The sequence below is a fragment of the Mus caroli genome, unplaced genomic scaffold, assembly GCF_978045245.1.
Source record: "Mus caroli unplaced genomic scaffold, Mus_caroli_1 scaffold_4, whole genome shotgun sequence".
In the NCBI taxonomy this organism is placed as follows: Eukaryota; Metazoa; Chordata; class Mammalia; order Rodentia; family Muridae; genus Mus; species Mus caroli.
In genome coordinates, this window is record NW_028227259.1 from 14,373,890 (window position 1) to 14,400,865 (window position 26,976).

Here is a 26,976-nt window from a genome sequence, read left to right on the forward strand (position 1 = left end):
ACATTTTCAACAAATCATAGAAATGCTACTTTGGGAATCAATAGGGCAGTTCTTCAGAAAATTGGCAAATGTTCTACCTTAACCCCCAAAATACCACTCAGGGGTATATGACAAAGGACTCCTCATTCTGCCACAAGAACATGTGTTTAATCATGTTCATTTGGGCTTTATTCATAATAGTTAGAAACTAGAAACAACCAAGATGTCCTTCAACAGAAGAATGGATAAAGAAAGTATGGTACATTTACACAGGAAGTATTTATTACTCAGCTGTTTAAAAAATGACTTCCTGAAATTTGCAGTCAAATGGATGGATTTAGAAGAAAATAATCACTCTGATTGACATAATCCAGAAAGACATATGTGGCATATATTCACTTATAAGTGGATATTGGCCATTAAGTAAATGATAACAAAGCTATAATCCAAAGACTCAGAGGTAAAGAGGAAGATCCCAGAGAGGAAACATGGGTCTTCCTGGGAGGGCAAAAAAAAGAGTAGATTTTAAGGATGAATTTGTGGCAGGTAGAGGTCAGATTTGATGGGGTCGAGATGGGATGGAGGGAGAGAATGAAAGAAGCAGCTAGAATTTGGTGGGTGTTTGAGGGGTGGTGTGAAAACCTAGTGCAGTGGAAACTTTCCTGATTCTGTAAAGGTGATCTTAATGAGGGTTATTAGTGATCTTAATGAGGGTATAGAGTCTTAACTGGCCATCCCTTGTAGCAAGGCAAAGCTTCTAATGGAGATACTGAATTGTATTGCACTGTGGTTTTGGCCAAGGAGTCCCATGCAAGTCCCTAAAAAATCTAGGCTGATGGTAAGACAAAGGTTTGCTCTTCACAAGCTGACAGCGAGCCTCCATTGCTGAGGACATCATCCACATAAGTTATTGAACATGGAGAGGTCAAGCTGGTGCCAGCACCAAGGCTTCACCCCTTTGTTCTAGTATCTTTGGTGCCAGAAGATATCATGCAGATACTAAATGAGAAACATGAACAGCAATCCAGCCACAAAAACACTGACATACAATCTGTCCTGCCTAAAAAAATATTGTAGGAACAAACTTGTGGGACTATCCAACCAATGTCTGATTTGACTTAAGGCCCTCTCCACCAGAAGGAACCTATACTTGACATTGCTTGGGTAACCAAGAAGGAGAGACTATCTAACCCAGAGGCCTAGGGTAAAGCAAAACACAACATGAATCAATAAAATGATTCCTAATGATTTTATGCTGCAATCACAGACCAGTGTTTAATACAGCCATCATAAGTGTAGTTTTTTTCTGGCAGCAGATGGGAACAGATGCAGAGATACACAGCCAGACATTATGTGGAGAGAGAAACTAAATTTATGGTCTATAGCAATTGTCTCTACTCAGAGCTCAGCAAATCCTGCTGAAGAAAAGACAGAAAGATTGTAAGAGTCAGAGGAACAGAGAATACCATTTCTTCTCTGAGTCGGCAAGGAAGAGCATATAAGCTCACAGAGATTGAAACAGCAAGCACAGGGACTACATGGCCTATAACAAGCCCTGTATGCATATATTGTAGCTATTAGCTTGGTGTTTTTATGGGACCCCTGAGTAGGAGAATGAGACAATCTGACTGCATTGCTTGCTCTTGGGACTCTTTTCCTCCTGTTGGCTGTGTCCAACTTTGATATGAAAGTTTGGCTTCATCTTATATTATATTTTGTCAAGTTTGGTTTTTATCTCTTAGAAGCCTTCTCTTTTTCTAACAAGAGGGAGAAAGGGAATGGATCCAGAGGGAAGGAACTAGAAGGAGTAGAGGGAGTGGAAATTATAGCCACACTATTTCTATAAGAAAAGAAACCTATTTTCAATAAATCAAATGACAGAAATGAAATGATATCTATAACAGATCATTCTGCTGAACATACATAATAAAATATGCCCATTATAAAAACTAAAATTAAGGAGATAAACTGAATGTACAATTTCATCATTAGATAAATAAAAGATGTAAATGCAGATTAATGTATCAATAAACATTTCATCATTCTGGGAGAATTTTCAAGAAATAAACCAAATTATGTGTTAAGCTGCTTCATAAGAAATATCGATACTCCATTCTTTACATCACCAAGATGACAGCAAATAATCCGTTTTTACTTGTGTCAGATACTGTAAATAGTAAAGGGTATTAAATGATTAAAGTGTAATCAAAAGTTCTCAGTAATTTTAAATAAATATAACTCAATTTAAAACATGAGAAACAAAGAAGGAATATGGTCGATAAATTTTATAAGACTGTTCTTATGAATACTTGGTCAATTTAGTGTTTCCAGTGAGGACCTGGCTTCAATTCTCAGCATCATACGTATTACTAAGTGCATCTGTGATTCATATAACAGACAGTTTACCTGTCACTGACCTCTAAGCAACATAATATAGCAATCATCAGCTAGTTTTATATCATATTAGGCATCATATGAACCTAAGTAAGGTTCTTAAGATTACTATAATCTTACATTGGTGGGTGTGAATAGATTATACAAAATTTAAGACATTTTAATGAAAGAGAATTTTTTTTTTTTTTATCCAAGACTTTGTTCTCAATCAGAAATGCAGAATGACTATTGGAATTTCTCAGTAGCCTTTGTGATGATGAATAATACACTCTTGTTTCTAATTAGGTATCTGTATTATGTTGATCTTAACTCTTACCTCAAACAACAGGAAGTATAACAGAAAGGATGTCGATATGCATCGTCTAAGCTTTGACTATTTTACCTCTTTGCCTCTTTTAATGTAGAAGCAAACAGCAAACCTGCCTTGTGGTGGCTGATGTGTAAACTGGCAGTTCTCCGACTGGCTGTTTCATTTAGCACACTCACAACTGAAGTGGAAATCAATCAGAAACAGGCAGCAAACCACTCTACCAGGGATTCATCTATTAGGAGTTTGTGCCCTTTGCCCTTTCTCAACCACTGAGGACTCACAGTCCTTTGGAGGCTTACAGGGGAAAGAACTGTTAATTTTTTTTCCATACACATAGAAGCTGCTTTCGAAGGTTCTGCTGCATCCTGCACATAACCAATCCCAACAAACCCCAGAAATCTGAATTTAAATGCAAAGCCAAATCTAGAAAACAACAAACACATCCAGAGTACATTTATGTAAATTGATGTGCAGCTAAACTCAAAGTGTTGACTGTATGTTAAGAGCTAATATACTTTCAAATTCCTTCATCTTTTCTAAAAAGTTAATGAAAACTTAGAGGACCATATATTGATGATACCATAAATATTCATGGTTTCTACCGATGGCAGATTATAGCTACAGGTATTGATGTGTTTCTCACAAGCCTGTAGAGTCACATTTTAAGTATCCAATTTATAATGAAAAGGGAATTATAATTCTTTACCTTCTCAGAAATTGGTTGAGTCCTTGCTTTACTAGCACTATGCTAGACACTGAAGATTTAGAAGGAAAAAAATAAACTAAAACAATAACCCCTCCGTCAGAAAAAAAAAACCCAAAACCAAAAAAAAAAAAAAACCAAAACAAACAAACAAAAAATCATTACAATGTCAAGAAAGGTGTGTCCTCAGAGTGGGTCAGGCTTTTATCAGCCTAGCAAATAAAACGTGATTATATTGGAATATTAATAATTATGTTGTGAATGTCTAAAGTTTGGAAAGGGATGGAGTATCAGTTTGGTAAGAGATAAAATATTATTTTGTAAAGACTCAAGTGTGCTGTGAATTAACATTTTCTAAAGTTGGAATGCTATTGACTAAGCTTCCTCACATAAAATTGTCTTGATAAAGTTGGGTTTTTTGTTTTTGTTGTTGTTGTTGTTTGTTTTTTGTTTTGTAGTCAATGAATGATTCCTAATGATACTCTGCTATACTTGTAGACTGGAGCTGAGCATAATTGATATCAGAGCGGTTTCATCCAGCAACTGATTGGAACAGAAGAGACCCACAGCCAAACATTAGGAAGATTTGGGGAATCCCATACAATAAGAGGAGGAAGGATTATAGGAACCAGAGGGGCCAGGACCCCGTGAGAACTGGCTCACGGAATCAACCAACAAGGACTCATAGGGGCTCACAGAGACTGATGTGACAATCAGGGAGCCTGCATAGGCCTGAGTGAGGGCCTCTGCATATATGCTATGGCTGTGTAGCTTAATGATTTTGTGGGAGTGAGCGTTGTCTATGTGTGTGTGTGTGTGTGTGTGTCTCTGTCTGTCTGTCTGTCTGTATATGTGTGTCTGTGTGTATAATGGGAGGAAGGGAGGAGGGGAACTACCTTTGGGATGTACTATATGAAAGAATTTTTAAAAAGTGGTGTTGATATGATAACATGAAAAGATTTATGATCATTGATCTTGGTATAAAGATCTTAACTCATAGTGGCAAGTTATAAATAAATAGCAACATATGCTAATGTACTTCTATATTACAAATTATTCAAAGAAAATGAGAAAAATACACTAGTTAAAACTTCAATCTCAGTGACCGTTTCTAATGGCAACATTCATAGGTAAAAGATATGTTAGAATTTTGAACCTAAGAGAAATAGCAAGAATAGCATTAAAAAATATTTGATTTGTCATTAAATCCTCAGCAAAGCCAGATATTAAAAGAAAGAGTAATAAATGTCAGACCATTCTCTGTTCAGTATTTTTTCAAAAACATTTTCTAAATGTTACCAAGAGACAGATTTTATATTTTGGGGAGTTTCTAGTTCATTTAGTATCTGGTTTACTAAGTTGTTAAAGATCATTGTCAACTGATCAAAAAATAGTAGAAAAACTTAGAAAATTCCGATCAAGGGTAAATTGTATAGAAGTTAATACTAGGAATATTTCAAATCTAGTTTAAGAATAATCTAATAATTTTTCAGTAATAATTTCTGTCAATCTCAGCATTCAGAAACATAAAATTTTCCTGTTTTTAAATAAAACTGAATACTTTGTTTTACAAGTGATTTCAAGAGAAGATTGAATCAAGTGTTTGAAAACAAATGGCCACAATAATAGCTTAAGGCAAAAACACTGGCAGTTCCTTTGTTTTTCAAAACCCAACAAATCCTTCAAATTGGCATTAATTTATGAGAACTAGAAAATCTATGTGACTTGTGATATGCTGTGAATGTACAATGAAGAGAAACGAACAACTAGAGAAAACCTGGAAATAGTTTTGGTTTCTCAAGAGTCAACAAGGAGTGAGCCATTACCCATGAGTGGTGTAGACATCATCAAAGAGTGTTCTGCTATTCCTGAAACCCAGAGGAGAGATGGACAAACACTGGACATTAGACCCTGGCAGAGCTTGCTGAATAAGGACTTTGCAGTTGAAAGAAATAAAAACAGTCTAAAAATATATTGTAAATAAATTGCCACTCATATCACACCTGAAAGATAATATCAATTCTATAAGAGCTCACACTGTATATTTGGATCCTCAGAAATAAAAAGATGAATGATTTCATTTTTTGGAACACATTAGCCACAGAAATTCTATAGATATACATATATAGTCAAAATAAGTTATCTACTTACTACATATTGACCCAACTATTTATAGTTTCTGTAGAACATAAGAAAATAATTTTAAAAAAACTGTAAAGAATTACCCTAAACATCTTGAATAAAGGGGATTCAAAACTGAAATAAAATATTTTTTACATGAAATAAGAACAGAATCTCTAGTGCTATATGCTGTATTATTGGGGTGAGGCTTTATACTAAGAATAAAAACCAAAGTTGCTTCATATACAATCTACAACATTTAAGACGTGACGTACTCCTGAAATTTATGCTAAAGTACAAGACAGAGTGTATAAAATAGACATATGGGCATATAGCAATGAATAAACCAATCAATCAAGCAATCAATAATATTCTAAAGCAAATAAAGTGGGGTGGGGACTGAATTTGCAGCATTTGTCTTTTCACATTAAATAATCCTAACATGACCAACTGAAAGGCCTGCTGAGAAGTCTCTGGTTTGAAGTTGGGATGGGATGTACACAGTCTGCTTCAACAAAGCCAGACCAATGGCCTAAGCACAGTCTTTGATGAATAAATATTGTCTGTAATCTGTGTATATTCTATAATAATAATTTATCAAAATGCTCAAGGTCCTTGTGTATTCCATATATTTTACTTAAAATGACAATGAATAAATTTTATAATAGTTAAAGATTGCAAGCCACACATGCAAAATTTAAAGCAATAAGTGAAAACAAAACACTTTTTCCAAATAAATATTTTATATAGAATAAAAGAAAAAAGTTATAAATATTTTTGGCAAACAATGTATACTATAAGCAATGTATACTATATAGCTCTTGTATATTGCATTTATGTTATACAATTTATAGATAGAATGTTCACATTATTCCATAAAAACATGAAAATTATCATAATATATTTTGAGAATCCATCCATAAATTTATTGTGTAAAGATGATGAAATACATGTTTGGCACACTGCAAGACCTAGAAAGGTCATTATTTTAAAATGTCCACAGTGAGGTGAGTAGTGTCTAAAGTAAACAGAACCACATACAGATGTTGGCAAACTTCTGAAGTGAAGTGAATATTTGGATGTTACTGACCCTGTGGCTGTGTCCCTGCTCTTCTATCAGGAGGGCAGCCATGGTCCTGTCTAAGTTAGCAGACCTGGCTGTGTTCCCAGACACATGGTTGACAGGAGCAGATGGAGTTGGCTTGGGAGCCATCTGTAACTAGTTACCTGACCTCAGCTTCTCTGGAATCATAATTTCAATTTTCATAGCTGCTTTCAGCATGTTTTCTCTTTTTTAAAAAATAAAATATTAAATTAGATTAATAAAGTACTTTTTAATTATTCATCAAGAATAAAAAACCTTGACTAATTGAGTTTAAAAAAAGAAAAAACAACAACTATCCCAACTGCCAAAAGAACAATGCAAATGAAGGCACACATTTACTGATAGATCCATTTTCTATTAGATCCTAATACTTAGTAACATTGCAATGTCAAAATTTTACCATCATTAATTACAAATTTTTCTGATACAAAATGTAAACAAATTTGCAGTTTAATTCACATGCACAGGAAAACATATACAATATGAATACATTTCATTGAATTTTGTTATGACATTTTTAATATTTACCTTCTATAAGTTTCCCTGAGTGTTCTGCACTTCCACCAGGAAGAATCTTAGCAATATAGGCTCCAATTTCTCCACTATGTCCAGGAATTTCTTTACCACCAACAATTCTAATTCCTAGCCCATTACCTGTATTGAAAATTAGCAAACTGTTAGTAATAATTCAAGAAAGAAACTCTTATCATAAAGAGGTTACACAAAATGAGGATTAGATACCCAGAAGCCAAGAAAAACACTGGGAGTAGAAACTGACATCTATCACAAAATTACTTTTTTCTGATTCCAAAATATACAATAAGTTAAAAAGTTATTGGGGCTTACATATAATCTATAGTGATTACATTATCATTATATGCTTTCTCAAAGTTAGTCATATTTATTCAAATAGTAAATGCCCTCAAATTCAATCAGATTTTTTATCTTTTTTCTTTTTTTCTTAGATATTTTCTTCATTTACATTTCAAATGCTATCCCAAAAGTCCCCTATACCCTCCCCTCGCCCTGCTCCCCTACCCACTCACTCCCACTTCTTGGCCCTGGCTTTCCCCTGTACTGGGATATATAAAGTTTGCTAGACCAAGGGGCCTCTTTTCCCAATGATGGCCAACTAGGCCATCTTCTGCTACATATGCAGCTAGAGACATGAGTTCTGGGGGTACTGATTAGTGCATATTGTTGTTCCACCTATAGGGTTGCAGAACCCTTCAGCTCTTGGGTACTTTCTCTAGCTCCTCCATTGGGGGCCCTGTGATCCATCCTATAGATGACTGTGAGCATCCACTTCTGTATTTGCCAGGCACTGGCAAAGACTCACAGGCTCTATCAGGGTCCTTTCAGCAAAATCTTGCTAGTGTATGCAATAGTGTCTGCGTTTGGTGGCTGATTATGGGATGGACCCCTGGGTGGGGTAGTCTCTGGTTGGTCCATCCTTTCGTCTTAGCTTCAAACTTTGTCTCTGCAATTCCTTCCATGGATATTTTATTCCCTATTCTAGGGAGGAATGAAGTATCCACGAGTTGGTCTTCCTTCTTGATTTTCCTGTGTTTTCGAAGTTGTATCTTGGGTATTCTAGGTATTCTGGTTTCACTTATCAGTGAGTGCATATCAAGTGACTTCTTTTGTGATTGGGTTACCTCACTCAGGATGATATCCTCCAGATACATCAATTTGACCAAGAATTTCATAAATTCATTATTTTTAATAGCTGAGTAGTACTCCATTGTGTAAATGTACCACATTTTCTGTATCCATTCCTCTGTTGAGGGACATCTGGGTTCTTTCCAGCTTCTGGTTATTATAAATAGGGCTGCTATGAACATAGTGGAGGATGTGTCCTTATTACCAGTCAGAACATCTTCTGGGTATATGCCCAGGAGAGGTATTGTTGGATCTAGCAGTAGTACTATGTCCAGTTTTCTGAAGAACCTCCAGACTGATTTCCAGAGTGGTTTTACAAGCTTGCAATCCCACCAGCAATGGAGGAGTGTTCCTCTTTCTCCACATCCTCGCCAGCATCTGCTGTCACCTGAATTTTTGATCTTAGCCATTCTGACTGGTGTGAGGTGGAATCACAGGGTTGTTTTGATTTGCATTTCCCTGATGATTAAGGTTGTTGAACATTTTTTCAAGTGCCTCTTAGCCCTTCAGTATTCCTCATTGAGAATTCTTTGTTTAGCTCTTTACCCTATTTTTTAATGGGGTTATTTGAATTCCTGAAGTTCAGCTTCTTGAGCTCTTTATATATATTGGCTATTAGTCCCATATGAGATTTAGGATTGGTAAAAATTCTTTCCCAATCTGTTGGTGGCCTTTTTGTCTTATTGACAGTATCTTTTGCCCTACAGAAGCTTTGCAATTTTATGAGGTCCCATTTGTCGATTCTTGATCTCACAGCACAGGTCATTGCTGCTCTGTTTAGCAATTTTTCCCCTGTGCTCATATCTTTGAGGTTTTTCATCACTTTCTCCTCTATAAATTTCAGTGTCTCTGGTTTTATGTGGAGTTCTTTGATCCACTTAGACTTGACCTTTGTACAAGGAGATAAGAATGGATCAATTCCCATTCTTCTACATGATAAACCCTTAGCCAGACAAACTAGCGGGCACAGGGACAGTATCCTAATTAACCAAATCAGAAATGAAAAAAGAGACATAACGACAGATCCTGAGGAAATCCAAAACATTCATCAGATCCTATACAAAAGGCTATACTCAACCAAACTGAAAAACCTGGATGAAATGGACAACTTCGTAGACAGATACCAGGTACCAAAGTTAAATCAGGATCAGATTAACGATCTTAACAGTCCCATCTCCCCTAAAGAAATAGAAGCAGTCATTAATAGTGTCCCAACCAAAAAAAGCCCAGGACCAAATGGGTTTAGTGCAGAGTTCTATCAGATCTTCAAAGAAGACCTAATTCCAACTCTCCACAAACTATTCCACAAAATAGAAACGGAAGGTACTCTACCCATTTTATTCTATGAAGCCACAATTACTCTGATACTTAAACCACACAAAGATCCAATAAAGAAAGAGAACTTCAGACCAATTCCCTTATGAATATCAATGTGAAAATACTCAATAAAATCCTTGCAAACTGAATCCAAGAACACATCAAAACAATCATCCATCATGACCAAGTAGGCTTCATCCCAGGGATGCAGGGATGGTTTAATATACAGAAATCCATCAATGTAATCCACTATATAAACAAACTCAAAGACAAAAACCACATGATCATCTCATTAGATGCTGAGAAAGCATTTGACAAAATCCAACACCCATTCATGACAAAAGTCATGGAAAGATAAGGAATTCAAGGCCCATACCTAAACATAATAAAAGCAATATACAGCAAACCAGTAGCCAACATCAAAGTAAATGGAGAGAAGCTGGAAGCAATCCCACGAAAATCAGGGACTAGACAAGGCTGCTCACTTTCTCCCTACCTATTCAATATAGTACTTGAAGTCCTAGCCAGAACAATTAGACAACAAAAGGAGATCAAGGGGATACTAATTGGAAAGGAAGAAGTTAAAATATCACTATTTGCAGATGATATGATAGTATATATAAGTGACCCTAAAATTTCCACCAGAGAACCCCTAAACCTGATAAACAGCTTCAGCTCAGTAGCTGGATATAAAATTAAACAAATCAGTGGCCTTTCTCTACACAAAGAATAAACAGGATAAGAAAGAAATTAGGGAAGCAACACCCTTCACAATATTTCAAATAATATAAAATACCTTGGTGTGACTCTAACTGAGGAAGTCAAAGATCTATACGACAAGAACTTTAAGTCTCTGAAGAAAGAAATTGAAGAAGATCTCAGAAGATGGAAAGAAACTCAAGAAACTGGAGACCCCAGGGAGTTTAGAGGTCTGGTTGGGTAGGTGATGGGTGGTAGAGACATCCTCATGAAGATGGGGGTGGGGAAGAGGTTGGGATGTGCAACAGTCAGAGGGTGGTTGTTGGTGGGGTAGAATAAAATCTGGAGTGTAAATAAATAAATACATAGATTAAAAAAAAGAAGTCATGAGGATAGAATCTACAATAACCCTTTAGATACTTGTCAATCACAGGTAGAAGATAAAGAAAATAGTACTTACCAGCCATTAATCAACTAATCTACCCAACATTTACCAATATACTAAGTTTGTTCTAAAACGACTTAGTTTTCCCTAAGACAGGCACAGTCTTTTTTATGAAATATAAAAGGGACAATGTGGAAAGCCTTAGGGGGAAGCATTGGCAGGAATTTGACATTGGCCAAGGACAAGGAAATGTGCTTCAGGCAGGAATCTGACATTGGGCCATGGCAAGGAAGTAAGCTCAAGCCAGAATCTAATTTTGGAGTGGATCAAGAAAGTAGGCTTCAGGCATGAATATGACTTTGGGCTGGGACAAGGAAGTAAGCTCAGCTATCATGATTATCCTGGTAAGCCCTTAGAAATAGTGATCATGGGAGTGGTGATGGTCTATTGTCTTGCTTGTTCCTTGACTATTAGTGTTTATTGTCTTGTTTGTTCCTCATTGTACTGTCTGCCCTTAATACTTGCATGTAATTAAAATGGTATAAAAGCAGAATAGGCAAAATAAACCTGCCTTAGCCTCAGAATTGGCCGGGGGTCATACTAAAAAACCAAAAACCAAAAACCAAAAAACCAAGAAAAACTACTTAGTTCTAAAGTAGATCTAAATCATTTGAAACTATGAGTTAAAAACCTAGGATAGCACAAACTCTTCTCAAGGATAAAAGAACCTCTGGTGGAATCACCATGCCGGAACTAAAGCTTGACTACAGAGCAATTGTGATAAAAACTGCGTGGTACTGTTATAGTGACAGACAAGTAGACCAATGGAATAGAATTGAAGACCCAGAAATGAACCCACACACCTACGGTCACTTGATCTTCGACAAGGGAGCTAAAAACATCCAGTGGAAGAAAGACAGCATTTTCAACAAATGGTGCTGGCACAACTGGTTGTTAACATGTAGAAGAATGCGAATCGATCCATTCCTATCTCCTTGTACTAAGGTCAAGTCTAAGTGGATCAAGGAACTTCACATAAAACCAGAGACACTGAAACTTATAGAGGAGAAAGTGGGGAAAAGCCTTGAAGATATGGTCACAGGGGGAAAATTCTTGAATAGAACAGCAATGGCTTGTGCTGTAAGATCGAGAATTGACAAGTGGGACCTCATGAAACTGCAAAGCTTCTGCAAGGCAAAAGACACCATCAATAAGACAAAAAAAAAAAAAAAAAAAAAAAAACACCAACAGATTGGGAAAGGATCTTTACCTATCCTAAATCAGATAAGGGACTAATATCCAATATATATAAAGAACTCAAGAAGGTGGACTCCAGAAAATCAAATAACCCCATGAAAAAATGGGGCTCAGAACTGAACAAAGAATTCTCACCTGAGGAATACCGAATGGCAGAGAAGCACCTGAAAAAAATGTTCAACATCCTTAATCATCAGGGAAATGCAACTCAAAACAACCCTGAGATTCCACCTCACACCAGTCAGAATGGCTAAGATCAAAAACTCAGGTGACAGCAGATGCTGGCTAGGATGTGGAGAAAGAGGAACACTCCTCCATTGTTGGTGGGATTGCAAGCTTGTACAACCACTCTGGAAATCATTCTGGCGGTTCCTCAGAAAATTGGACATAGTACTACCAGAGGATCCAGCAATACCTCTCCTGGGCATATATCCAGAAGATGTCTCAACCGGTAAGAAGGACACATGCTCCACTATGTTCATAGCAGCCTTATTTATAATAGCCAGAAGCTGGAAAGAACCCAGATGCCCCTCAACAGAGGAATGAATACAGAAATTATGGTACATTTACACAATGGAGTACTACTCAGCTATTAAAAAGAATGAATTTATGAAATCCCTAGCCAAATGGATGGACCTGGAGGGCATCATCTTGAGTGAGGTAACACAATCACAAAGGAACTCGAACAATATGTATTCACTGATAAGTGGATATTAGCCCAAAACTTAGGATACCCAAGATATAAGATACAATTTGCTAAACGCATGAAACTCAAGAAGAATGAAAACCAAAGTGTGGACAATATGCCCCTTCTTAGAATTGGGAACAAAACACCCATGGAAGGAGTTACAGAGACAAAGTTTCGAGCTGTGATGAAAGGATGGACCATCTAGAGACTGCCATATCCAGGGATCCATCCCATAATCAGCTTCCAAACGCTGACACCATTGCATGCACTAGCAAGATTTTGCTGAAAGGACCCAAATATAGCTGTCTCTTGTGAGACTATGCAGGGGCCTAGCAAACACAGAAGTGGATGCTCACAGTCAGCTATTGGATGTATCACAGGGCTCCCAATGGAGAAGCTAGAGAAAGTACCCAAGGAGCTAAAGGGATCTGCAACCCTATAGTTGGAACAACATGATGAACTAACCAGTACCCCGGAGCTCTTGTCTCTAGCTGCATATGTATCGAAAGATGGCCTAGTCGGCCATCAATGGAAAGAGAGGCCCATTGGACTTGCAAACTTTATATGCCCCAATATAGGGGAATGCCAGGGCCAAAAGAATGGGAATGGGTGGGTAGGGAAGTGGGGGGTATGGGGGACTTTTGGGATAGCATTGGAAATGTAATTGAGGAAAATATGTAATAAAAAATATTAAAAATTAAAAAAAACCTGTATATGTTTGTTTAATAACATATAGTAGAAAAGTAAAAAGACTCAGGAAGAAAAATAATAGTTTTTTTCCCTAACTTATATATCATGGAAGCTACTTCAATTCATATGTTTTTGAGTAATAATTATTGGATCTTTAGATATTATATATTTCATTTCAATAAAATTAAAATGCTCCTCTTCAAATATAGAAATCTGGATGTCAATGTAAATTTTGGTGAATTTAAAAATACAGTAATTTTGAACTAAAATGACTATAACTAAAGAGACCTTGATACATAATATATTTATTAGCAATGATCCAGCTTTTTTGCTTTTATTTATTTAGTGTGTATACATGCACGTGTGTGTGTGTGTGTGTGTGTGTGTGTGTGTGTAAGCCATGATAATCATGTATAGGTCTCATGATGCCTGTGAGAGTTGGTTTTCTTCTTTTACCATTGGCTGTGGTGACTGATGTCATGTCATCAAGCTTGGTGGCAAGTACTTTTCCATCTGAGAGATCATCCTGACTCCACATTTACATAAATTTTGACATTAAAAAGATCAAAACAAGCACCTTTGACTTTTTACATATTTCCTATGTAGTGATGTAGAATCATTGACTGATACTTTCTTAGTAAGAGGTCATGAAATACACAGGTCTTGATTTTACAATGTTACAGGATAAAGAGACACATGAAGAAACATTTATCATAGCTTTAAAAATATTAGCTTGTAAAAGAAAGAAAACAAAAAGTTAGAATTTTAAGTAGAGAAAGTTGTGTTTATGATTTAGTCTCTCATATATTACACACTAACTACTGTCTCTTCTCCCTTGTCTCTTCTCAGGATCACCTCACCTCCCTCCACTCCTCCTCCCTTTGCCTTCAGAAAAGGGCAGGACACCCAGGGCTATCGCCCAAACCTGGCATATTAAGTTGCAATTAGATTAGGCATCTCCCCTCATATTAAGGTTGGACAAATCAACCCAGTAGGAGGAAAAGGGTCTCAAAAGCTGGCAAATGAGTCAGAGATAGTCCTTGCTCCCACTGTTAGGAGTCTCACAGAACAGCGAGCTACACAACTGTAACCCGTGTAGAAGGCCTAGGTCAGACCCATTTAGGCTTCCTGGTTAGCAGTTCAGTCTCTGTTGCCCCTTTTGAGCCAAGGTTAGTTGACTCTGTAAATTGTTTTCTTGTGGTGTCCTTGTCTCTTGTGGCCCCCATAATCCTTCCTCTTCCTCTTCCTCAGGATTCCCTGACCTCTGCCTAATCTTTGGCTGTGGGTCTGCATCTGTTTCCATCAGTTGCTGAATGGAGCTTTAGAGTGACTTTATGCTAGACTCTGATTAGACTGTCTTATAGAGTAAATTACAGTTCACAAGACATATAAAGTGTATCAGGACAAGATCAATGAGAAAAGAAGGAAAAGAGAAAAGGACTATTACCATTGTTTTCATAATTACAACAAAACTGACTAATCTTTTTACATCTCTGTCTATATAAGTATTTGAGAATTATGCTAAAATACTAGATTTATGAATCACCTTTAAAATAATATCTGCATAAAAGTGAGCATATTTATGGAAAACTATCTTTCCATTTGCATTCACAGTTTAAAGATGATCTAATTTTATATGGTTAGCAATATATAACATTAAATTCTTTAAGCACCACGAAGAAAGCCTTTAAAACTTTTGCAATTTAAAATTATACATGAAAATATTATGAGATTATGTAGAGCATTTAGTTTGGGCAAAATTAAAGTACTGATTTCAGCATATTATCACATGGTGCATCTGAGAACAGGAGAATTTATATGACTTATAAGCTAATCTTTTGAATAATTATTCTAATAAGTTATATTTATCCATAAAAATCTAAAGAATGTAAATATATTCCACAGTTTTAGCTTTAGTTTGGGAAAGAGAGGGCAGATTATCAATACAAATATTAATGCTTATAAAATTTGACAAACAAAAATGTCCCCATAGACTGTTTCACATTAGGTAAATGACATTGTCTTTTATGTACTATGAATGATAATTGTACTCCAAAAGCAATAAACATTTGTTCTTGTACTTTTCACTTATGAACTTCTGTTATGAACCATAAATGTTAAGTACTGAGAAAAGCAAACTAAGTTATATTAAATTTAGAGTACTCCATAATGAAAAGAAAACACTATAATTTGTATATGATAGTGAAATGTGAAGAATGAAAGAATAATTCATAGTTTTTCTTTAATGAACAAAGAGATTTTTCTCCTTGCTATATGAGAAATGTACCTAAAATGCACAGTTATTGCCTTAATTACAGTACACAGGTGATAGCTTTCAGAAAGCATCAGTATGAAACACATAAGGTCTGTTCACCTACAGTCAAAAGAGTCAAATTTAATCGCAAATGTTACCATTCACTTTTTCATATCTAAGTATTACTGTTTAACATGCTGCCCTCTGCCAAACTTTTAAGTATCTATCTATCTATCTATCTATCTATCTATCTATCTATCTATCTATCATCTATCTATGTAATTGTATTAATGAAAACATTATGTGGAACTCACAACACAGAGAATAAGAGAAATACATTTTCCTGCTATATATCTGAAACAACCATTGGCATGAGACATAAAAATATATATCAGAATGTCCAGCAGAAGGTGTTTGTATTCTGGCTTTGTTAAACTAGATTTCACATCACATATCATGAGTATGCTGTTAGAGTAATTTTAATTACATATATGTGATTCCATTCTCTTGACATACTGAAGAAATAATTCTCATTACAAGTTTCCCTGTACTAACACACTCATAAAGCATAGTCCTTATTTATGAAATAACATACATAGCCATTTGTGAATTTATTGTATATTAGTTAAAGCAATTATAAAATTATTAATATCAAGAATAATCTGAAACATTTCACTAACATTTATGTACAAATAATTGAAACAACTCTCTTCTACTTAGTAGGACTAAAGTCCAAAGCAATTGAATGTACTGTCTGAAGTTAGGGTAAATTGTAAATATGTTGTAGATCATGAATTATACTGAATCTACTGGAGACAAGTATCAATATTATTCAGTGATCAGGACAAGTGAGGTGAAGTCATTCATTAATTATGATAAGATGATTTTTTGTGAGATGCTTATGTAAGTTAACAGTGTCATTGAAAATAAATTGTTACTATAGTGTGAACTAAGATGTGCTTCCAAATAAATGTTAGTTTTACTTACAGAAAACATAAGGAAGACATACACTACTATTCTAATAAATTGAGTATCAAGTGCTTTAAAATGAATTTTGTGTTGTGACAGACATATTTCATCATGATCAGCACTGAGCCATAATCTTATTTTTGTGATAGGTAGAACTCATGATTTGTTTTTTTATTAATATGATATGGCAAAAGTGATACACAGATAGTACTGTGGTTGTTTTATATTAAGATAAATGTCATCTTAGCCAACATGAATGACAGTCCTGCTGGACTTCCAATATAAGAATATATGAGAGGCCTAGAGTGAGGGATACTGGCATAGGACCAAGGAAGATTTCTAGATACCAAGAGTGCCCCCCCCACCCCTCCGACAGTCATCAGGAAGAGCTAGATTTCAGACTATAACCACAAGGACCTATTTTTTACAATTCTTTGCCTGGGGCTGGAAGGAGTAGCCAATATTTAAAGAGGAACAAAGCTTGATTAATGCAGATTGTAGACTTGCAAGGTCATGAGTAGGCTGTCCATTTAAACTGTGAGAATTTTTGCACAATGGATGCATATTGCTTTGAACATTACTCAGTTTCTTTTGCAGTAATAAGAAACTAACATGAGAATAAAAGTTGTATTTTTAGTATGAGTTGGAATCAGGACCTCCCAAACCTATGGCATCACAAAGCAGCCCAACCTACAGACCTACTGTTAAGACAATGACCACCATATTCCCAGAATCCATTGGGCTCACCTCCCACCTTTACCTAATCTATGTTATTTTCCATATAAATAAGGGAAACACCCTTTCCTCTCTCTATTTTCCCCTTCTCTTTCTGCCACCACCACCACCTCTTCTTCTTCTTCTTCTTCTTCTTCTTCTTCTTCTTCTTCTTCTTCTTCTTCTTCTTCTTCTTCTTCTTCTTCTTCTTCTTTTCTTCTTCTTCTTCTTTCTCTCTCTCTCCCTCCTCCTCCTCCCCCTCCTCCTCTTCTATTTCAGCTGCCACCTTGTCTCTCCGTCCCAATAAACCCTCTTCCATGTGGAACTATCTTGGCCTAGTGTGCTGTTGAAGTGCAACCTGCCATTCTAACTCATCAATGAGAATAAAAGTTGTGTTTCCAGTTTTCTTGCTTGAATATATGCTAATATCGCACTGTTACCAAATTTTCAGAAGAATATTAATTTTTATAGTACTGAGAAGGCCTTGAGCAATCAATGAGAGAACATGGGAATGAAAAGGAAAATAAGCCATGAAAAGGAATCTTTGGACTTCTGTAACAGTCTCATTTCTACAATGGAGTAGTTCTGGAACAACAGAAGTAGTGAACGCTTACAATGTACACAATGGCACCAAATAATTAGCACACATATACTTCAGCCTGTGTCTCCCTGACTGAGACTAATGCATCAACATTAATGGTGTTGAAAACACTATGTGAATCTTGTAACGGATTCTTAGCATATGCCTTTAAAAACCACATGGTCTCATCACACCTTGAAATAAAGTTCTAAGAAAAAACGTTTTCTCCACCTTACATGTAAAGAAATGAGGATTCTGTGAGGTGAACTAGAAAGCAGTGGAGCCCATATTTTTAATCTACATGAATGATTGAGGTGTCCACTTTCTGCCTGGTTCTGGCTTGGGGCCTTAAGGGATTATTCTGACAACAACATACACCTTTTCCACCACTCAGTTGTTGAGGTTGAAGGGAGAGACTGTCATCAGTTCATTAAAATGAGCAATTACTAAGATATGAAACAATAATAACAACAAACTATTGAGAGCCAGACTGTCAATGAAGGTTGAAAAGAGATATCCACAGCTTAGACAGCCCACATGTTGTGTTGCACAAATAAATTTGGAAAGACTTGCTTGGGAATGATTATGACGTCAATGTAATTTCTATTTTCCAACTGCTACAAACATTTTTAGGACATGCTCATATCTTTGTGAAATATTGCCAGAATGAAAATTCGTATTGTAGCAATGATAGATTTTAGCATTCCAATAGAAAAATAAAATTCTTATAGATACATTAAATAAATAAGCAATTGGATACATATTTAGGTGTTTTAATTTGAAAATCTGTAAGTATAAATGTTGACATGCATAAGGGCTGGTGATAAAATTTTTGAGTAGCCTCATATTTGGAGGGTGAGTTGAGAGATTGATGTGTACAGAGAAGTTCTAAAGTTGCTGACTCCATAAGTATATAAATAAAACTCAGGTATCCAGACTATTTTTAAACTAGAGGCTGAAACTGTTCTCATGTTATTTCTCTGCACTCTGTGGGTGATAAAATGTGACCAGTCAGCTTTCTGCTCTTGTTTCAATGCCTTCTTTGACTGGTGCCTTTTGTTCCTGTCACATTGGACTCCATCCCACTGGACACTCAAGCCAATACAATCTCAATGTTTTATCTGAGCTCCTTGTGCTCTAGATATTTTATCACACAAAATAAAAGAAACAGACACAGGGGTTTTTAGCTGGAATAGGATGCCGCTGTGCTAAATTTGACCATGTGGCTCTTATGCTATTCCAATACTTCTGTGGGATGGCTGGGAACTTGGGTTGAAAAACTGTTGAGTGAAATGGGAAGAGATTAATGGAACATTCCTGCAGGAGCTTGGAAGCTGGGGAGTGTGAGGGTAAACAGCTGCAGCCCAGTGGCTGAAGTCTTAGTGGAGAACAAGAACTTTGTGTTAAAAAGAATCTGGCTGTATTCTGCCCCTGTCTTGAAAATTTGCACAAGGCAAAATTAAAATATAAAGTATTAATTTCTTTGACAGACAAAATTCTAAGAAGGTATGCTGTTCTCAGTGTTGGTCATGGAGAGTTATTTTTGGAGTGAGAAGTTCTCAGTGCATAGAAACATATCATGTCAAATAACTTAGAATAAGTGGTGATAAATGGAACAAGTTCATGAGAACTTCCTGTCCCAAGACCTGGAATCACTGTGGAAAAGAGAGACTATAAGATCCAGAGAATTAAGGAAGAGTGCAGTAAAGATTTGTGTTCTGAACGTTACACAGTTGTGGCACATATGAACTCATAAAAGCTGTCACACATGCATGAGATCTAAGTAGGTGATGTGATGATGCACTGCACTAAGATGCTTCAGTAAATGGTAAACCACATTACAATATGGGAGTCCAAGAAAAGATATCAACATGTATAGTAGCCATTTTGATTTAAGTATACACTATGAAGGGTCAACAATTGTTTTTGACCGTATGGTGTGATGGCACTTAAATTACTATATTTAAAGAAAATGATTAATCTATTGAAATTTGTTCTGATGTAAGATCCCCAAAACCAAAATTTTTTAGTATTTTGTATAACTAAAAAGAAAGTTGCAGACCTAATAAACCTCCTTGTATTCAAGAAAAATGAATCAGCAGGCATCAAAATAGTAGTTCTAGGTATCTGGATCAAACTCACTCACAGACACAAAGCATTCTGAGAAATCTCAGAAATCAGGAGAAAAGCATCATTGTACTCCATTTCTTCAAGGAGTCCAGTAAGTTCCTAAAGAAGATAATGGTATTCTTAGAATCTTAATGAAAGTTAATGTCTACTTTGTGAGAAAACACCAGAGATTCTAAGCTCATCCTGCTGCAGAATTCCTTCCTTTCCTTCCTTTCTTTTTAAAGTTCTATGAAATATTTAATGATTCCGGGATCTTAAGGTAGTTGTATTCCTAATTTTTTAAAGAAACCCCCCCAAATGATTTCCATAGCGGTTGTACAAGTTTGCACTCCCAGCAACAATGGAAAAGTGTTCCCTTTGCTCCACAAACTCTCCAGCATGAGCTATCGCTTGAGTTTTTGATCTTAGCCATTCTAATGGGTGTAAGGTGGAATCAGATTCATTTCTATTGCATTTTCCTGATGATTAATGATGTTTGTGCTTACTTAACTATGTTCATAGTACCTTTATTTGTAACAGTCTGAAACTAGAAACAACCTAGATGTCCCTCAACTGAAGAATGGATAAAGAAAATATGGTATGTTTACACAATGCAATATTATCCAGCTATTAAAAACAGTAACATCGCTCTTCCAGCCAGACCAACACCGGGGTAGCTAGAGCGCAGGGTCGGCTGACACCCGCCAGCTACCCACGACCCCCGCCACAGGATTTTGAGACTTCTGGTGAGTGGAACACAGCTTCTGCTCCAGTCCAATCACGCAGGACCTGAGACTACTTTGGTTGGGGAGGCAGAAATCCGGCCTGAGTAGGGCCACAAGCCTCTTCCGGTCAGAACAGCACCGGGGTAGCTAGGGCGCAGGGTCGGTTGACACTCGCCAGCTACCCACAACACCTGCCACAGGATCTTAAGACTTCTGGTGAGTGGAACACAGCTTCTGCGCCAATCCAATTGCGTGCGGGACCTGAGACGGCATTAGTTAGGGAAGCAGAAAACCGGCCTGAGTAGGGCCACAGGCCTCATCCGGCCGGACCAGCACTGGGGTAGCTAGAGCACAGGGTCGGCTGACACCCACCAGCTACCCACGACACCCGCCACAGGATTTTGAGACTTTGGGTGAGTGGAACACAGAGTCTGCTCCAATCTTTAAACAGTGACAAGGATAACAACTAACCCCAGAGATTACCAGATGGCGAAAGGTAAATGTAATAATCTTACTAACAGAAACCAAGACCACTCACCATCATCAGAACCCAGCACTCCCACTTCGCCCAGACCAGGGCACCCCAACACACCGGAAAAGCTAGACATGGATCTAAAAGCATATCTCATGATGATGGTAGAAGACATCAAGAAGGACTTTAATAACTCACTTAAAGAATTACAGGAGAACATGGCTAACACAATCAAACAGGTAGAAGTCCTTAAAGAAAAACAGGATAACACAATCAAACAGGTAGAAGTCCTTAAAGAAAAACAGGAAAACACATCCAAACAGAAGATGGAAATGAACAAAACCATACTAGACCTAAAAAGGGAAGTAGACACAATAAAGAAAACCCAAATGAGGCAACACTGGAGATAGAAACCCTAGGAAAGAAATCTGGAACCATAGATACAAGCATCAGCAACAGAATACAAGAGATGGAAGAGAGAATCTCAGGTGCAGAAGATTCCATAGAGAACATCGGCACAACAATCAAGGAAAATGTAAAACGCAAAAAGATCCTAACTCAAAACATCCAAGAAATACAGGACACAATGAGAAGACCAAACCTACGGATAATAGGAGTGGATGAGAATGAAGATTTTCAACTCAAAGGACCAGCAAACATCTTCAACAAAATTATAGAAGAAAACTTCCCAAACCTAAAGCAAGAGATGCCCATGAACATACAAGAAGCCTACAGAACTCCAAATAGACTGGACCAGAAAAGAAATACCTCCCGACACATAATAATCAGAACAACAAATGCACTAAATAAAGATAGAATACTAAAAGCAGTAAGAGAAAAAGGCCAAGTAACATATAAAGGCAAGCCTATCAGAATTACACCAGATTTTTCACCAGAGACTATGAAAGCCAGAAGATCCTGGACAGATGTTATACAGACACTAAAAGAACACAAATTCCAGCCCAGGCTACTATACCCAGCCAAACTCTCAATTAATATAGATGGAGAAACCAAAGTATTCCACGACAAAACCAAATTCACACATTATCTCTTCACGAATCCAGCCCTTCAAAGGATAATAACAGGAAAAAACCAATACAAGGACGGGAACCACGCCCTAGAAACAACAAGAAGGTAATCCCTCAACAAACCTAAAAGAAGACAGCCACAAGAACAGAATGCCAACTTTAACAACAAAAATAACAGGAAACAACAATTACTTTTCCTTAATATCTCTTAATATCAATGGACTCAACTCCCCGATAAAAAGACATAGACTAACAAACTGGCTACACAAACAAGACCCAACATTTTGCTGCTTACAGGAAACTCATCTCAGAGAAAAAGATAGACACTAACTCAGAATGAAAGGATGGAAAACAATTTTCCAAGCAAATGGTATGAAGAAACAAGCTGGAGTAGCCATTCTAATATCTGATAAGATTGACTTCCAACCCAAAGTCATCAAAAAAGACAGGGAGGGGCACTTCATACTCATCAAAGGTAAAATCCTCCAAGAGGAACTATCAATCCTGAATATCTATGCTCCAAATACAAAGGCAGCCACATTCATTAAAGAAACTTTAGTAAATCTCAAAGCACACATTGCACCTCATACAATAATAGTGGGAGACTTCAACACACCACTTTCACCAATGGACAGATCATGGGAACAGAAACTAAACAGGGACACAGTGAAACTAACAGAAGTTATGAATCAAATGGATCTGGCAGATATCTACAGAACATTCTATCCTAAAACAAAAGGATATACCTTCTTCTCAGCACCTCATGGTACCTTCTCCGAAATTGACCACATAATTGGTCACAAAACAGGCCTCAACAGATACAATAATATTGAACTTGTCCCATGCATCCTATAAGATCACCATGGACTAAGGCTGATCTTCAAAATCAAAATAAATAATAGAAAGCCAACATTCACGTGGAAACTGATCAACACTCTTCTCAATGATACCTTGGTCAAGGAAGGAATAAAGAAAGAAATTAAGGACTTTTTAGAGTTCAATGAAAATGAAGCCACAACATACCCAAACGTATGGGACGCAATGAAAGCATTTCTAAGAAAACTCATAGCTCTGAGTGCCTCCAAAAAGAAACTAGAGAGAGCACACATTAGCAACTTGACAACACACCTAAAAGCACGAGAACAAAAGGAAGCAAACTCACCCAAGAGGAGTAGATGGCAGGAAATAATCAAACTCAGGGGCGAAATCAACCAAGTGGAAAAAAGAAGAACTATTCAAAGAATCAACCAATCAAGGAGCTGGTTCTTTGAGAAAATCAACAAGATAGATAAACCCTTAGCCAGACTCACTAGAGGGCACAGGGAAAGCATCCTAATTAACAAAATCAGAAATGAAAAAGGAGACATAACAACAGATCCTGAAGACATCCAAAACACCATCAGATCCTTCTACCAAAGGCTATACTCAACAAAACTGGAGAATCTGGATGAAATGGAGAAGTTCCTGGACAGATACCAGGTACCAAAGTTGAATCAAGATCAGGTCAATGATCTAAACAGCCCTATATCCCCCAAAGAAATAGAAGCAGTCATTAATAGTCTCCCAACCAAAAAAAGCTCAGGACCAGATGGGTTTAGTGCAGAGTTCTATCAGACCTTCAAAGAAGATCTAATCCCAGTTCTTCACAAACTATTCCACAAAATAGAAACAGAAGGTACTCTACCCAACTCATTCTATGAAGCCACAATTACTCTGATACCTAAACAACAAAAAGACCCAACAAAGATAGAAAACTTCAGACCAATATCCCTTATGAATATTGATGCAAAAATCCTCAATAAAGTTCTTGCTAACCGAATCCAAGAACACATCAAAACAATCATCCATCCTGACCAAGTAGGTTTCATCCCAGGGATGCAGGGATGGTTCAATATACGGAAATCCATCAACGTAATCCAGTATATAAACAAACTCAAAGACAAAAACCACATGGTCATCTCGTTAGATGCAGAAAAAGCTTTTGACAAGATCCAACACCCATTCATGATAAAAGTCTTGGAAAGATTAGGAATTCAAGGCCCATACCTAAACATGATAAAAGCAATCTACAGAAAACCAGTAGCCAAGATCAAAGTAAATGGTGAGAAGCTTGAAGCAATCCCTCTAAAATCAGAGACTAGACAAGGCTGTCCACTTTCTCATACCTATTCAACATTGTACTTGAAGTCCTAGCCAGAGCAATTGGACAACAAAAGGAGGTCAAAGGGATACAAATTGGAAAAGATGAAGTCAAAATATCACTTTTTGTAGATGATATGAGAGTATATATAAGTGACCCTAAAAATTCCACCAGAGAACTCCTAAACATGATAAACAGCTTCGGTGAAGTAGCTGGATATAAAATTAACTCAAACATATCAATGGCCTTTCTCTACACAAAGAATAAACAGGCCGAGAAAGAAATTAGGGAAACAACACCCTTCTCAATAGTCACAAATAATATAAAATATCTTGGCGTGACTCTAACTAAGGAAGTGAAAGATCTGTATAATAAAAACTTCAAGTCTCTGAAGAAAGAAATTATAGAAGATCTCAGAAGATGGAAAGATCTCCCATGCTCATGGATTGGCAGGATCAACATTGTAAAAATGGCTATCTTGCCAAAAGCAATCTACAGATTCAATGCAATCCCCATCAAAATTCCAAATCAATTCTTCAACGAATTAGAAAGTGCAATCTGCAAATTCATCTGGAATAACAAAAAACCTAGGATAACAAAAACTCTTCTCAAGGATAAAAGAACCTCTGGTGGAATCACCATGCCGGACCTAAATCTTTACTACAGAGCAATTGTGATAAAAACTGCGTGGTACTGGTATAGTGACAGACAAGTAGACCAATGGAATAGAATTGAAGACCCAGAAATGAACCCACACACCTACGGTCACTTGATCTTCGACAAGGGAGCTAAAAACATCCAGTGGAAGAAAGACAGCATTTTCAACAAATGGTGCTGGCACAACTGGTTGTTAACATGTAGAAGAATGCGAATCGATCCATTCCTATCTCCTTGTACTAAGGTCAAGTCTAAGTGGATCAAGGAACTTCACATAAAACCAGAGACACTGAAACTTATAGAGGAGAAAGTGGGGAAAAGCCTTGAAGATATGGGCACAGGAGAAAAATTCTTGAATAGAACAGCAATGGCTTGTGCTGTAAGATCGAGAATTGACAAGTGGGACCTCATGAAACTGCAAAGCTTCTGCAAGGCAAAAGACACCATCAATAAGACAAAAAAATCACCAACAGATTGGGAAAGGATCTTTACCTATCCTAAATCAGATAAGGGACTAATATCCAATATATATAAAGAACTCAAGAAGATGGACTCCAGAAAATCAAATAACCCTATTAAAAAATGGGGCTCAGAACTGAACAAAGAATTCTCACCTGAAGAATACCGAATGGCAGAGAAGCACCTGAAAAAATGTTCAACATCCTTAATCATCAGGGAAATGCAAATCAAAACAACCCTGAGATTCCACCTCACACCAGTCAGAATGGCTAAGATCAAAAATTCAGGTGACAGCAGATGCTGGCGAGGATGTGGAGAAAGAGGAACACTCCTCCATTGTTGGTGGGATTGCAAGCTTGTACAACCACTCTGGAAATCATTCTGGCGGTTCCTCAGAAAATTGGACATAGTACTACCGGAGGATCCAGCAATACCTCTCCTGGGCATATATCCAGAAGATGTCCCAACCGGTAAGAAGGACACATGCTCCACTATGTTCATAGCAGCCCTATTTATAATAGCCAGAAGCTGGAAAGAAGCCAGATGTCCCTTAACAGAGGAATGGATACAGAAAATGTGGTACATTTACACAATGGAGTACTACTCAGCTATTAAAAAGAATGAATTTATTAAATTCCTAGGCAAATAGATGGACCTGGATGGCATCATCCTTAGTGAGGTAACACAATCACAAAGGAACTCACACAATATGTATTCACTGATAAGTGGATATTAGCCCAAAACTTAGGATACCCAAGATATAAGATACAATTTGCTAAACGCATGAAACTCAAGAAGAATGAAGACCAAAATGTGGACACTGTGCCCCTTCTTAGAATTGGGAACAAAACACCCATGGAAGGAGTTACAGAGACAAAGTTTGGAGCTGTGATGAAAGGATGAACCATCTAGAGACTGCCATATCCAGGGATTCATCCCATAATCAGCTTCTAAACGCGGACACCATTGCATACACTAGCAAGATTTTGCTGAAAGGACCCAAATATAGCTGTCTCTTGTGAGACTATGCAGGGGCCTAGCAAACACAGGAGTGGATGCTCACAGTCAGCTATTGGATGTATCACAGGGCTCCCAATGGAGAAGCTAGAGAAAGTACCCAAGGAGCTAAAGGGATCTGCAACCCTATTGTTGGAACAACATTATGAACTAACCAGTACCCCAGAGCTCTTGTCTCTAGCTGCATATGTATCGAAAGATGGCTTAGTCGGCCATCAATGGAAAGAGAGGCCCATTGGACTTGCAAACTTTATATGCCCCAATATAGGGGAATGCCAGGGCCAAAAGAATGGGAATGGGTGGGTAGGGAAGTGGGGGGGGCACTATGGGGCACTTTTGGGATAACATTGAAAATGTAATTGAGGAAAATATGTAATAAAATATTAAAAATTTAAAAAAAAAACAGTAACATCATGAAATTTACAGGCAAATAGAACTAGAAAGGTTCATCCTAAGTGAGGTAACACAGACATAGAAAGGCAAACATGGTTTGTACTCACTTATAAGTGGATATTAGCCATAAAGTACAGGAAATTTGCACT

The 26,976-nt window shown here is 37.1% G+C and overlaps 1 protein-coding gene across 3 annotated transcripts in view; it reads right to left on the reverse strand.

Annotated features, from left to right (window-relative positions):
- Nucleotides 1-26,976, reverse strand: part of Pclo (piccolo presynaptic cytomatrix protein) — a 359,262-nt gene that overhangs the window by 113,900 nt on the left and 218,386 nt on the right. For all 3 annotated transcript variants that reach the window (XM_029477261.2, XM_085836473.1, XM_085836472.1), the window contains exon 10: nucleotides 7,141-7,266. In XM_029477261.2, the coding sequence (XP_029333121.2) occupies nucleotides 7,141-7,266 (126 nt within the window). The remainder of the gene's footprint in view (nucleotides 1-7,140; nucleotides 7,267-26,976) is intronic.